Here is a 15,255-nt window from a genome sequence, read left to right on the forward strand (position 1 = left end):
ACCTCAAAATTTATTGCTGGTTTATTTGTAACCGGAGAAGTATTTATCCTGGCTTCATAGGAAATCAATTGAACATAATCAATTCAGATAGATTTGTGTATTTTCTCTTAAAAATTAAAAGTATCCCAGAGAATCCTAAAAGGTGGCAGAGAGATATTCGTAAAAATGGGAAAATGTTGAGTTATGTGGAGACTGGACTGGAGATTATATAAATATGAATGAAAAATGTGGGATTGTTATCTTGACGATACGAATCTTGAATCCCCAAGCCCAAGAAAGAGTTTCCCATAACTATAAGATGTGGCCGAGGAGTGTGTAGTCAGTCTGGGCTGGGCTGAAATTATCGGCCCTTTTTCTCTTCTTTTTTTTAGTTTATGGGCATTGGGCAATGGCTATTTGTTTTTCATGGTCCAAGCCTTCTGAATTGTGCCGATTTCTCAAAGTTCTTGTGGTTGCAAGCCGTCTTCTTGAAAACACCCATTTTTAGTATTTTCACAGCAAATTGGGAATGAGATTATGAATGGCATTATTTATAGAAATGCCACCAAGTCCTCTTGTGTGCTCAGAAGAGATGACTGCCCTTGTTGCCAAGTCACGTTACAAAACCTGCTAACACTGAAGTCCTATTTCTCTTGTGGACATCTGTGGTTTCTAAAATTACCATTTGTTTGATAAAGTTTCTCTTCATCCAAACACTATATGCACTTCATTTTTGCTAAATTAAAAGATAAAGCGCTACTTTTGAAGTTTTACTAATATTCGTTAAGAAAAGCGCCAAAAGAACCGACCAACATGTTTCTGTCAATTGTATCTAAGACACTGAATGCCTCCTATTTCTGGAAGGTGTTGATTTACCTTCTTCTGGGTTGGCAGAACCAAGACTATCTGATGAATCCGAGCCACTATTGTCACCTTGTCCCCCCTTGCCAGACCACAGCTTGGTAAGGATCTTCGACTTAAGCAGCCCTTTCATTTTGTTAATGGCAGCTTTGTCCACATTACTTTTACCATCACCATTCCTTTCACTACCTCCCACTCCATTGGCTAACCTTAAAGCAGCTAGCTCCCCCTTTAGTGCCTTGAGATCCTCAGCTGTTGCCACCCCATCCCAGTCTTCTTCTGTATTAGTTGTTGCTGACCTCGAGCTCCCATGAGAGCCACTATTTAAATCCTTGATGCCTTTGGGTATGTCAGGAGTGCTGCTGCCTGATGATGCTGCAGCCCTAACCTGCTCAAAATAGAGTACCTGCACTACTACACGCAATGGAAGTCTCTCATTTTGAACAGCATGCATGCACGCATCAACTGATAGCTTCTTGCAGTCCATCAGCTTGCATATCCTTTTCTTCTCGCTCTTGCTAATCCCTGGATGCTCCTGCATAAGGCACAGTGAAGAATGCAGCTCTCTTTAGAGGTTTTCTAACAAAAACAGTCGGACTAAACTTGATTTAAAAGCATGAGAATTGAGCAGAGCTTCAGTATATAACAAACTTCTAACGTGAATCCCTAATACACCAAAAGGCAAAGCATGTTTTACACCATCAAATTTGAAACATAATTTACTTCCCCCCTGAAAGCCCATTTCAGAAATTCATACCTTTAGATACATGTCAATGGCGCGGTAGAGACCGTCATGAGCAGGCCGAGAGATATTGCACACCATTTCAGCAAGATCAACAAACATCGACAAGGTTAGGTTGGGATCCTTCGAAATTTCGGCAAGATATCCATCTATCAATTTTGCTACCATCAGCTTGGAAGCCTCCGATAAAATCCCTGACCTTGTCTCCTGAAGCTCATGGCTTTCTTCAAGCGATTCAATCTCAGCACTCTTATCTTGCATTAGGAACTCTTGTACTATTTTCTGTACTGTACTAACATCAAACATTGTAGTTTCCTCTTCTGGTGCTCGTATCAAAAGATCATTTACAGAAGCCTCCTCCAGTTGCTGTCCTATTCTCCTTACCAGCTCGAACTTATCCATCTCTCCTGAGTTCACTAAAATGGAAGCTTTTAACAATTTGAGCAAGAAACTACAAGAGACACAGCCTTTGTCTGCAGGCAACAGCCACACTATTGTATCTACTACTGACCGGTACTTCGCCATGTCTCCAGACTGAATCATACCCTTGCTGAAACCTGGCAACCTTCTATAAGCATACGCTTTCAAGGCTTCCCCAATTACATCATTTGAAACAATCCCTATGTTTTTAATATTCACCAGAACACGCTTGTACAGACCAATTTCAAGCTCGCACAAATCCTCAACCCACCAGTCCTTTGGCACTGGACGGTTTCTGACACCATTCCAGTTTGGGTCATTCCCATTTTCCTCTGGGAGCTTCTTCCGATTATAGGTATAGGACCAGTCAACCTTGGAAACATCAATACAGGCCTTGGTAGCTATACAGTCAATGCAATCGCTGACAACCTTCAACTCCTCAGATAATGGTAGTAGAAACTTTGTAGTCTGCAGAACAATGATTGAATCTTTCCAGCTGCGGAAAATGCTAGAGGTAAGAAAGACATCAATCTTGTAGATGAGGTTCCCTCTCTCCATGGTCTCATGCATTTCTAGGTACTCAGCTGCACATCGAGCAGCAACAACATTGTAAGCATTGAGAGTGACAGTCATGCCATAACAAAACTTGGCACATATCTCAAAGGCAGCAGGACCACCGGGAATGTCAGAAATGTTAACTTCATCTGTCTTCTCTTCCTTAGTGGTTGTGACCAACTTCTGCAAACGGCCACTTCTTGACAGTAGTGGAAACTGTTCAACAGATGATTCCGATTTGGTATCAGAAAATATGAATTGACTTGTATTGTTTAGAGTTAAAGCTAGTGCCAACCAATGCCACTGAGAAACTTTCTCAACCTATGTCGTCATAACCGCATCTATCAATTCTTTTTTAGTTCCTTTCTATTATATAATCAATAAATCTCTTTAGTAATAATTGGTTGAATGGGTTATAGTACCATTTTCATAAGCAGAGTACATGGCACTAAACGCCTGCAAGTGAGCTCATGTAAATCATTGTCATGCATCTGGAATTAGTTTCATGCCTTTGACATATAAGCAACGAAGCATGTTCATTGTCTCGAGAAGGAAAGGTAAAATAAATAAATAAATAAAAAATGATGGTGACAATGATGATGATATAGGCAGCCATGACAAATTGTTCTATCAGCCCATTTAGAGATTACAGAGATTATACATTCTAGTTTAGTAGTTAGGCTGTCTTCTATGCATCACGAAATTCTACAGAGGGCAGTAATACAGTTAATGCTCCAGAATAAAAAAGCCAAAAAGGGTTAAAACGAATTGTCTTCATTATATACTAAAAGTACTCCGTTAAAGATTATTGTACCTTATGAAGATAAAATTTTACATCCCCTACAATAAGAGCGATGTCTGTTGCCAGCTCACTTGTGACATACCTGCAGATTGATATTCCCTTCTAAAGTTACTGAGAAAACATTAAATTAGATGGTACTGTTATAAAGGATAAAGAATATCTGAGTTCATAGATAATCCTTTTTAAGACTACCTTTTACATGCTCTCTACTTGGAAAACTCAATAATAAGCAAAATAACATAATTTGATTCAAAATTCTTTGCATTTCCATGTAGAATTACTCTCAGCTTCCTTTTCTAGCCAAGCATGTCATTGCTGAAAATCGAATAAGTAAATCATGGTAGCCATCAACTAATGGATAAGCTACTAGTATAATGTCATTGATTCACCATCTTGTACTGCTAGAAAGCCAGATGACTTGCTTCAGTTTTTTCAATTGAAGACATTACCCTGCATGGGTTCCTCTTAAACTAATAGCCACGAACCATTAAACTACTAGACCTGGAATCTACTTCACCAGAGGTTTCATTCTAAAACAGACCCAATACCATGATATTGCAAAACAATAACCATAAGGTGATTGGAATTCAAATTGAATCATCAGATACTTGCAAAAGACTGATATTGCTAGACTAGAGTAGTTTCAAATCCACCAAACCTCAAGTTATCTCTATTATAATTATACAAGTGCCGCTAGTTTAGCCTTGTAGTTGCCATTAGTGGTCTGGATTAATACAATATAAGGAATTACAATCGTAAGCATCGCTTTATCCCCTACAACATTACTAAAAGAGAAAGAATTCATTTTTCCATGAGTGAGAACCACATAATGTTCCATGAGTTGTAGTATCGTTAAACCTGGGATCAGATATGTACTCCTCAGCTTTTTGGTTAATAGATGCATCCAAAGTTTCGGAACAAATATGATTAATAAAGTTTGATGAAATAATTACATAATGACTTCTTATTCACTCAATTAATCAAACCATCATTTTTTTTACATCCCAACGCATTCAATTGCTAAATAATACTAATAAAGGTTCTACTATACTACAGACACCTATCAGAAATGCTTAACATCATGAGCATCCGAAAGAAATTTAACAAACCTGACTACAAGTTTATAAAGCTGAAAGAACTCTTCTTATTTTCTGACTTGGTTAGAACTAAGAAAACTAATGAAGTACTTCCTCTCAAATCCCAAATGCCAACGGAGAGAAAAACCAGCCAACATTGAAGAAGAGTACAATATGGGCAAGCTTGAAAGGAATGAGAAGGAAGGCCATACACAAACAGAACTTTCAAACCCCCAAAAATAATTTTTAAATGGGCCCTATTTTAATCGAGCAATGAAGTTGTTCACAGTCATCAGAGGGAGCTCGAAGTTAAACCTCAAACAACTCTTTGTTAACAAAAGTGCCACAGTAAGCATTAATCTAAGTGGCAAATCTAACTCGAAAGAGGCGGCAAACAGAACTTCAATGAACAGAGAAACAGTTGAAAGAGCTAAAGTCATCGGTAACAGAGTTATGCAACACAAACGGAAATGCATCAAACATTTGTTTTTTTTTTTTAGTAAGTAGGAAATGCATCAAACATAACAACAGCACCAGTAATTCCTAAACAAATTTCAAAAGAAAAATGATAGGACCCAGTTCTTTTTTTGTTTCTTTAATTCCAAAAGATCTCACCTGACATTGTTTCCATCAGTCTGAAAGGAATCCGGCTTTGATCCAAGTTTCATAAACTTCATCTCGAGAGCAAGAGATCCGCTTCACCCTCTGCACCTTTAAACCGGTCCTCTCCAACACTCAGCTGATTAGTGCTGGTCGCGACGACACATTCTCAGTGAGCATACATAAAAACCCTCAATTGAAGGAAAATTCCCAGAAATAGAAAGCAGTATCCCAGATGTGGGGACCAGATTTCTCAATGCAAGCAAGTTCCTAGTCTCCAAGAGAGAAAAGAAGGATCTCAAAGAGGGGAAGGATATATGCTGTGGTGGTAAGAGAGCGAATCTTTGACAGCAACCGAGGCAGAGAGTATGAGTAAGAGAGAGAAGGAGATTAAAGGGAAACACAAGATGGGAGTTGTGCAATTTTTTAAGAAAAGGTTCTCTTGAATGCCAAGAGAGCCAAAGAAGAGGTTGTTTCCTTGGTCGGCGGCAAAGCCCACGGAGCCCGGGCGCACCTAGTCAGCCCAGGAGACATCGCCAACAGACTCCTAAGACAAAATAATTCTCACACCAGTATCACCCGTAAGCACAAATCCGACTCCACCTCACTCCCCCCCACTATTTCCTTTTTTTTCTTTTCCTTTCTGATCACTTTGTTCCTTTGTTATCGATTTTTTTAAGCATTCATACCACAGGGCCCTCTTATGGTCTTTATAGCTTCAAGTTCCAAAACCCATACAAATCAAACAAATCAGATTTGTGTTTGATTTCTTTAACCGTTGAAATTTGAAAAAACCTGAAACAGAAAACAGCATCTCGATATCAGTTGAAGAAACCCCCAGAACGGTAGACAATGAGCATCTCTCTTTATTTTGCTAAGTACGGAAATAAATAGGAGAGAGGGCACAAAAGCAGAAGTTAATTATAGTAATTAACAACCAAACATCAACTACCAACGACAAAATCACTACAAAATTATAACAGAAATCTAAGGAATCTATCAGAATATAACACAGAAATCTAGTAAATTATTGAAGCTGAAGATCATGTATAATGTTAAGATCCTAAAATCGCACATGCAGAAATATGCCCAATATCAAGTTGGAAACATAAAGACAGAGCCCCAAAAGCCACTCTCCGTGTAAACCCCAACAAAACCCAAGACTCATATATCAAATCTACAAAGTTCATTACAGAGTAATAACAAGTTACGTGTAGTAGTGCCAAATTAAGCGAAACCCATTCCGAGTTTTAGGTGGTATCAGCAAAAACCAAACCAAGAAATCTAGATTCTAAAACCGTCTTAAGGAAGATGGGAACCCCACGGGACAAACGAGGGAGATAGAGTGGGAGAGATTGCTTATAAAACTCTTAACAAAATCTTACGCCAATGAGATAATGACGCATTCCAATCTTTTTGCGTCAAGAACAGCAAATCAGTGGAACAGTAACACTGCCAATGAGAACTTTAGAGGGATCAAACTTACCACAACAAAAACCAAAACCAAAAGCTAAAGAAATAACCTGAAAGTACCCATCAGATAATGAGCTGGTTCTCACAGTATCTGCATCCAAAACTCCAAGTACGAAGCATAAAGGCCCCTCCACACTGCCCACAGATTACAGTAAAAGCCAAGCTGATACGAAATGTTTCATGATCAGTCTCGTTAGTGCCAAGATAACCACTTTCTCCAAGCACCGTATTTCCCCTGTGCTCATCAATTTTCTTTTCTCTATGATTTCCCTGAGAAAGTTGGAAGATGTTCATTCAATTTCTGAAGGCATTAACACTCACCATTACACTTGCTCAGTCATGCACGCCACACTGACACTCCAGCTTTCTAGTTGTTACCCCTAATCCCTATAACGCGGATTCCTTCATTAAATGACCCTTCGCTTGTTCCCTAATTAACCCATTACCCACATCTACCTCTCTCTCTCTCTCTCTCTCTCTCTCGTACTGCTATCTTTCTTCATCGACAAGGTGGTGGCAGTGGCATCAGGAAATTTAAAAAGAGTGATTGATCGAACTGTACGAAAAAATTATGTGAGCTTAAAAAGTTAAAACATGTCGAAGTTCAATTGGCTAGCACTCCGAAATGTCAAAAAAGATATACATTTTCTGCGTAATTTTTAATTTTGACGAAACATTCTGGAACTCATTAGTAATTATTAGACAATACCCATGCCATCGTTCGAAAAAGCTATCGTTGAGCAACTTGATGAGCATCCTCACACAGTATAATATGATGTGCATGTGAATTATTTTGCTGGTTTTTAGGTTAGTTAAACATAATTATCAATGTCTGCTACTAATTGAGACAGATCATGTATATATATACATGCTCTTTTTTAGGATCTTATCAAAGTTGGATATTCCCTATTCTTTCACTGTATTCGAATGATGATACCTCCAAAGCCTATATATATATATATATATATATATATATATATATATATTGATCAGTGTTTTTTTAGTTATTAATTAATATAACCAGTTAATTTCCACGTAAGTTTTTCTGAATATATATAATGGTTTCATGAGTGTAATATTTGCATGCGAGCTGGCACGTAAATGGGATATATTATGTTATATAAAACCCCTCGTGAAAAAAGAAAAAGAGAGATTAGGCACATAGAGTTTTCTTTAAATTTTTTTTTGTCTATTTTGCACTTTCTCGTTAAAAGCAAAAGAAAAATCTCTCTTTTCACGCTAAATAATATTGAGAAGTTTCACACGAATTAGAAATAAATTCATGTTGATCTTTATAAAAAATTATCTTTTTTTTTCTATTAGACATTTTATAAAAAGAAATAGATGTCTCTATAAATAAATAGTCTGGCCGGGTGCCAGTGCTTGCAAATTATTGGGTAGGACGTATATATAAGCCAATTCAAGTTTCACTTGATCATGATTTAGGTGCTGATCATCGAGGTTGACCTTCTTCTCCAACATGGTTCACGAATAAGCTTCTCCGTTGCCAGCAGCTAGTTCCTTGAGTGAGAGACAAAGTGACCACTATTCTCTAATCACAGCATCTTATCTAAAGCTATACCAACCGATCAACTTAGACAACTTCTTTTTTCTTTCCTAGCTGCAGAATTAGTAAAGGAAAGATATTATATAATGTTACTGAAAATCAAATAAAAAAGAAGAGTACTTAAATCTTGATGCGGCAATTATTATTAACGTAGTCGTCTGTATTAATTAGGATAAACGAATGAAAAAATGTGTGCTCTTTGATCATTTGATTTTATATTTGATTGAAGAGAGATCGAAAAGTACTGTATGTAATGTAATTGTAATAGGCTACTTTATGAGTGTTTGATCCTCTACCAATCAAGAGCAATGAATCTAGACCCATTTCTTAAGGAACACTCGATTCCTTCTACTTTGAGCCAGTTTAAATTTCTTTTTTTATTTTATTTTTTTATGTTTGTTTGTCTGGTAAGAAATCTGCTGCTTGAACTTTAAGACCAGTTTGGATCGAATATGTACGTAGTCGATCGAGTATGTGTGGTGGGGCTTTTACGATAAGAACTAGTCAACGAGAGACAAGTAGCTGTCAAGCTGTTTCCCACGTGATGCCTAATATTAGACATATATCATTCCTACATATATAAATATATATCACACATTAAATTTTTTTTTTATTTCTTTTAAATTAATTAAATTTTTTTATTCATTATTTATATACTACATATTTACTATAAAATCATATATAATATATGATGTAAGAATGATGAGTATAATTATTTTCAAAAAAATATCTCACACTAGCTTCCGATTATTTGCTAGCTGTGAAAAAAAAAAATTAAGAATAAAATAATATTATATATAATTTTAAAATGTGTAAATCTAGTGTATTATTTTAAAAAAATATAAAATTTATTATTAATAAATCTCATAAATATCATTTCTAAAAAATTAAATACCCAACCCCCGCCTGCCTCGACTTTGACCATTTATTTTCAAGACTACAGTGTATGAAACTGTATATAATAAAATATGTACTAGCCAGGGGAAAGGAGGGGGAGAAAGAACACATGACTACATGATGGATAGTATTATTGCTTGATTAGCCAACACAAAGCACATGGCCACCACTGTCATATTTCTACGATACTACAAAAAAAGAAATCACTCAAACTAATTATTAATTGAAAATGGAAATTTATTGCTTAATTATGACAACCATTGGATTGTTCTTGAATCTTGATCATCGACGGTGTTGGCACACCCTCGATCCACATAATTTACAGTAATTATTATATGTATATGCATGCAACATTAATGAATACTAGATCAAAATTTCAAGATTGCGTCAAAGTAGAAGATTGCTGATGAATCATTGATACAAATGGCCACCTTTTTCGAAGCGGAAATAAGTGCAACATGATCATGATCCGGACCACCGGCATTGGCTTAAGCATCTTTCGCATGATGGTAACTCATTCCGGATTAGTTGCTAGCTCTAGCTCTAGCTCTACGGCCAATAAGAAAAGCTAGCAGATCGAATACAAAAACGTCACAAGATCAGTACGTACGTATAAATTATTAATCCATGAGGGCCGCGTACCACTGCACTTTCAAACTCTGGTCCTTGGAAAAGGTAGTAGTCTATTTTCATAAAACAGACCAATAGGAAATAATAATATATAGGACTTTGTGCGTTGAATGGAAATTATGAAAGCTATCGTAGCAGCTAGAACTTCGGCTATTAATTTAAGATCTTACGAATACAAGTGCATGCAGCCCATAATGAGTAATCACTACTTTATTTCATTGGGGGGGTTTTGGAAGAAAAGGGGGCTTAATTGGGGTGGGTGGTAGCTAGGGAGGGAGACATTGATTGAATTTCTTTTAGTGATGGGAAATAAGACTACTGTATCTATCTACTCACCTCTTATATTTATATATAGGTTTATTGGCAACCATATATATATATGTGAGAGCTTGCATGCATGGCAAGTAAAATCGCACCAAAAAATGTCGATAGAAATTAGACATGGAGATTAACTTGGGGGCTCTTTTTCGGCCGAAAGTTTCTTCGGATATGATTGTGATAGTCAGTTTATGGCTATGATGAGCTTCATGAGGAAGTGGGACCGGACAGTATGCAAAAAGGGAGGAGAATAGAATTTGAGGTCCAAATTAAATGGAGATTCAGAAGAGATAACACCCCCAAAATATGGGAAAGCTATACATCCCAGCTCATTATAATTATATATAGATACATATTTGAGAAAGAAGAATTCTATGTATTAATTATTATTTACTTTTGTACATTATATTTATAATTTTTTTTTCATAATGTGTAAAGATATTTTTTTATAGAATATAAAGTGTGAAATAACAAATAATAACTGATAAAAATAATTTTTTCTATCCACAGAATCCTCCAGCAAGTGCTAAAAAAGAAGTACTGAACTTTGCACAGAATTCTCATACTTTGAGTAGCTTTTTAAAAAAAATAAAAAATAAAAAATTGTAGTGCAACCCAATAATAGAGAAATTCACAGTGTCACGCCTAAATAGTGTGTGGCCCAGGAGGCTTGTGAAGATTGGCTTTTCCCTTTATGCTTTTGTCAGAATGCATGTACTTATAATTGGGAAGGATGATTAGGGCTTCTACCACTACCATGCAACAGCCTAAACGGTCAGTGCAGCCCATTATGGTTAGGTTTGATACTCAAGTGCCACCAAGTTTGTGGCCCAAGTGAAGTGAATGTTCTAGGTTTGGTATTTCCTTTTGCCATTCTCATCGAGTGCTATCTATATATATAGCCTTATACATGACCAGAGGAGGAATTTCATATATAATTAGCCTTTCTTAATCGAACATTAAATACTCCGTTTCTTTCTCTATTTCTGATGATCAATAACATACACTGAGACACAGACAACGAGACACATGTCATTGTAGTGATGCTACTGGACAAGCATTTGGCAACAAAAGTACGATGATGAGAGGACGTGACATTTTGATTTTATATATATATATATATATATATATATAAAATGCACGTTTTCATTACAAAACAATGGACAATAATTTCAAGTTCTCTTCATTAATCCCCCGGATCCAAGTATATCTTTTACGATCCTCATTTCTCCTTAAACTATATTAGAGATTGAATCAGCTTCTTATCTTTAAAAAAGGGGGATTAATTAGTGAAAGAAAGAAAAACCATGCATGATTGCATGATTTGTTACGTTTTTTTTTTTTTTAAACTTTAGTACATATAAAAATCTTTGGCGGTGTTGTATAATATTAAGAGGTCGGTCCAATTCATTGAGTTCAACTATATATATTAGTCAGAAGTTCAACTACTCATGAAGGTACGATTGTCTTCATACTCATTGTTTAGTTAGACATTAGAACTCATGTCAATTAAAAAGAAAAAAGAAAAACTTATCCCATTTGAACAATAATTCAAAATACGTCCTAAATTATGAAATAATTAAATTTAGAACTGTTTTCTTCAGATCTCTCTCGCGTATAAAAGAACGTGCTTAATTATCGTTTAAGCTGACCTAATGGTTTTGCCACTAACAATATATAAAGTAAGGACAAGTTGCACTTCAAATCCATCCACAAAAGTCCCTGATCTTAGTCATTTCCACAAAATTGGCTATCTCTCACCGCCTGCCAAACAAGAACGCCCTGGCTCATGGTACCGCGTACAGTATCACATTACTGAGGCTATATATTAGTTATTAATTATAATGGGAAATAGCCGAGAAGCGACGTACCTACGTTCGAGTTGAACGGACATATGGCTAGTCTAGGCTAGGCTGTTGAAAAAATCAGCCGTCCTCTTTAACAATGCCTTGTTAGCTGCCCAACTAGTCGGGATCCAGCCCTGTTAAAAAAAGTCAACTATATAATTCACTCATGTTATTGAACACGTTGCACTTATATTGACCTACTTTTTTTTCTTTTTTTTTTTTTTTTCTTTGGGTGCTGATGACTGATTAATTTGCATATACTTCTTTTTGTCTTTAATTCATGCAAATTAGGAGGCCACCAGGCATGAAAGTCGCCCAATCAGAAGAAATAAAACTTATGGTGACTATACATGCCAAACTACGATATGGTAAAAAGACAAAAGCTTCAAATATATATTAAGAGCATTCTTATTGGATTAATCAAAATTAAAAGACATATTTAGTGATTAGTGATGCTGCACTAATCACTTAGTGATTAGTGATTAGTGATGTATGCACACATGTCATGAACAATTCAAGTGTACGTGTGTTTTCTTTGACGTTTCTCATTTCCTTCTTGGATTTACTTCCTGCGTTTATTTTCAAAATGATAACTTTATCTTCAAATATTTTCTCATATTATTTCCTACATACAATTGAATAATCTCTCCACTATTAAAGAAATTTATTGAATTAATTCATCTCATAAAAATAGTTCTATAAAATAAGATTATTTATTTTTTATAAACATACCTAAGACCTTAACACGAGAATTATTCCTTAACATCATATGTCACGTGCATGTCAATATTTTTTTATTCCTTATCACAAAGTAAGTAGTGTGGGCGGCTCCCATTAATCGTCATGTGACATGTTTTGATATTATGAAGAAATTTATTAGCCTAATTTATCTCATAAAATCAATTTTATAATATATAATTACTAATTTATTATAAATATATCTAAGATCTTATCTACAAATAAAATGTAATCATTTCTTAATAACTCCCACCCAAAAAAAAAAAAAAGGTTCACTGGGATATTCTCTAATTCGCGTCTTTCAAAGAAGCTAGCTTTGCATCAACGTGAACCAATAAATTAAAGCTTCCTTTTTTCTTTTTCTGTGTTCTTTTAAACAGTAGATGCGCGCATTATCCCCTCACATTCAGAACCTTGTTTTGTTTTTAATAATCAGCTCCATTCTATTACGAATTTACGCATCCACGCAGTTTCCCTCCCACACGCAAAGAACATGGCTAAGATTAATATATACACGGCTACTTCTTATTTCTTTTTAGAAAAATGTTATTTTATCCATTTTATTTGTCCACTCATTTTGACAATTTATATATTTTAATTTTTTTACTTAATAATTAAGAAAGTTATTAGTGTATTAATATTTTTTTATATTTTTTAAAAATATTTTAAAATAATAAAAAAATTTAAAAAAGAATCAAAACTGAATTTTGAAGTAGCGGTCAAAACAAACGAGTAGCACCGCTCTTCTTTTTATTCATCCTTGTTTCTGATCAGCATATATGATCTCTCAAACCGTGTTAATTAAAACGGTCCAAGCAATAAAATCTTATCACGCTTTTGTCATTTGGAGGAATATCCTCGCATTAAAGAAAACGATTCATATCACTTTGCGAAACAGATCGATCATCATGTCATATATTCATGTATTCATACGTACAGGAATTCAGCATTGTTAACACCGATTAATTCTGAGCTGCTCCAATGTTTGTGGGTTAATATCCACATGAATAGTTCTTCTACTTGCAAATTTTACACTATAAATATAATTTTTCTAAAGAAAAATAGAAAGAAAATTAACTACGTACTAACTGGACGGCACATATATATAAGAATTGGATCAGAATGCATGATAAAATAAAAATATAGGCACATCAAAAGAGTTTTCCAGGACATTATAAGTGAAATAAGCTAACTAGGTAGGTAAGATCAAGATCACATATAAGAATTAGCCCTCGTTTGTATGTTCAGATCAAATTAACAATTTTTAAATAATAATAAAATAGTTTGAATTAAGATATTTTATAAAAATTTTAAGAAAAGAGAGAGAAAATGTTAAATACAAATATTAAAGTTAAATTATTGTTAAATATTATTTTTATTTTAGGATTTGAAAAAGTTAAATTATTTTTTATGTTTTATTGAAAAGTTTGAAAAAATTGTTATGATTAGATACAAAATTTGAAGATTTAAAATTAAAAAAATATTTATATTTGTGGTATTTAAATGTACTGATAAGATTGAATGAAATGAGATAATTAAGATAAGATGAAATGAGATCATCTTACAATCCAAACGAGACCAGCTAACTAGCTTTTACCGTCTCTGATGATTAAGGACAATATTAGAGTAAGTCGTGACTATTAAATGAGCCCACCAAATGTGCACACCAATACAAATGAGTTTATTTATTTATTTAATTATTTTTTAAATATCGTTAACCATAAAAAATATATATATAAATTTATTAATAGTTATTTCTTTAATTATTAAAAAAATAAAAATAAAAATAAAAATATATGAGTACTATCGTTTTCCAATTATTAATTGAGTGATTCTGGACAGCAGCCCATAGCCGCAGCACACCGTGCTGTGGTTTTTTTTTTTTTTCACTCAATCAGTGGAGTGTGCTGCGGCTGCTACAAACAATAGGCTGCAAAATATATTTTCTCTTATTAATTATACTTTTACAATGAATTACATTGGAAGGGAAAAAAAATATGTTATACAATATCGTTTATAGATCACGCTGTACACTGCAATTAAAGTGTGGTTGACAGATTAGTTGAGAAAGGACGTTCAATTCCCACACTCGTTGTCTCACTAGTGAAGGGAAGAACGATATAAAAAATGTGGGTACGTTGTCAAGTCCGCGTTTTGGAGGAGTAGGCTGCTTTTAAAACAACACGGTACATCTATATTTTGCTTCAACGACAGCGTGTATAAGTGTAGTAGTGTTCGGCCATTTCCGTGGGAAAGTGGACCGATTTGATAACTTACCTTGCATGTCTTTGAAGTTGTCGCCTTTTAACTTTTTGACATCGTGAATGGAGAGTACTATTTGGGAAATGAAATGTCTTTAGACATATTCCGTTCCTTTCTAATCCCGAAACTGTAAATTAAAAGAGACAAAGTATAAACCTTACTGTAAATAAAACAAGCTGGAAGTGTGTGTCTGTGTCCGGACACCAATGAGCAAGCAGTCTTTTGAGTTTTGAGTGAAAATAGTATGTATTCTTTTCAAAACTAGCAGCTTCCTGCTTAATTAGCAGCTTATAAAGTAATGAGATCCCCCTAAAGCCACGGGAAATATTTGGAGATGTATAATCATTGTCAACATGTGCATTAAAGGAAGGCAGGCAGGAATCACATGGGATGGGAGGCTTGAGCCTATCTAAATTAACATGGGCTGCTTCCTGCTTAATTCTTAAGACTGAAAAAGATCCCCCACCACAATAGCACTGCCTGCTGTA

At 34.9% G+C, this 15,255-nt stretch overlaps 1 protein-coding gene across 5 annotated transcripts; it reads right to left on the reverse strand.

The window, feature by feature from the left end:
* Positions 1-525: 525 nt before the first annotated feature.
* LOC108996331 (BTB/POZ domain-containing protein NPY2-like) lies at positions 526-6,991 on the reverse strand. 5 transcript variants are annotated; one of them, XM_035684809.1, is made up of 6 exons: positions 6,595-6,991; positions 6,421-6,487; positions 5,051-5,830; positions 3,372-3,441; positions 1,598-2,773; positions 526-1,375 (listed from the first exon to the last, which is right to left on the reverse strand). In XM_035684809.1, the coding sequence occupies exons 3-6, from the start codon at positions 5,110-5,112 to the stop codon at positions 812-814; spliced, it is 1,872 nt and encodes a 623-aa protein (XP_035540702.1). In that variant the 5' UTR covers positions 5,113-5,830; positions 6,421-6,487; positions 6,595-6,991; the 3' UTR covers positions 526-811. The 5 variants fall into 5 exon arrangements, with proteins under 5 accessions (XP_035540702.1, XP_035540703.1, XP_035540701.1 ...); XM_035684810.1 differs by lacking the exon at positions 6,421-6,487; XM_035684808.1 differs by lacking the exon at positions 6,421-6,487 and having other exon boundaries at positions 6,569-6,991.
* Positions 6,992-15,255: the final 8,264 nt, after the last annotated feature.

This window comes from Juglans regia, chromosome 13 (genome assembly GCF_001411555.2).
Source record: "Juglans regia cultivar Chandler chromosome 13, Walnut 2.0, whole genome shotgun sequence".
NCBI lineage: Eukaryota > Viridiplantae > Streptophyta > Magnoliopsida > Fagales > Juglandaceae > Juglans > Juglans regia.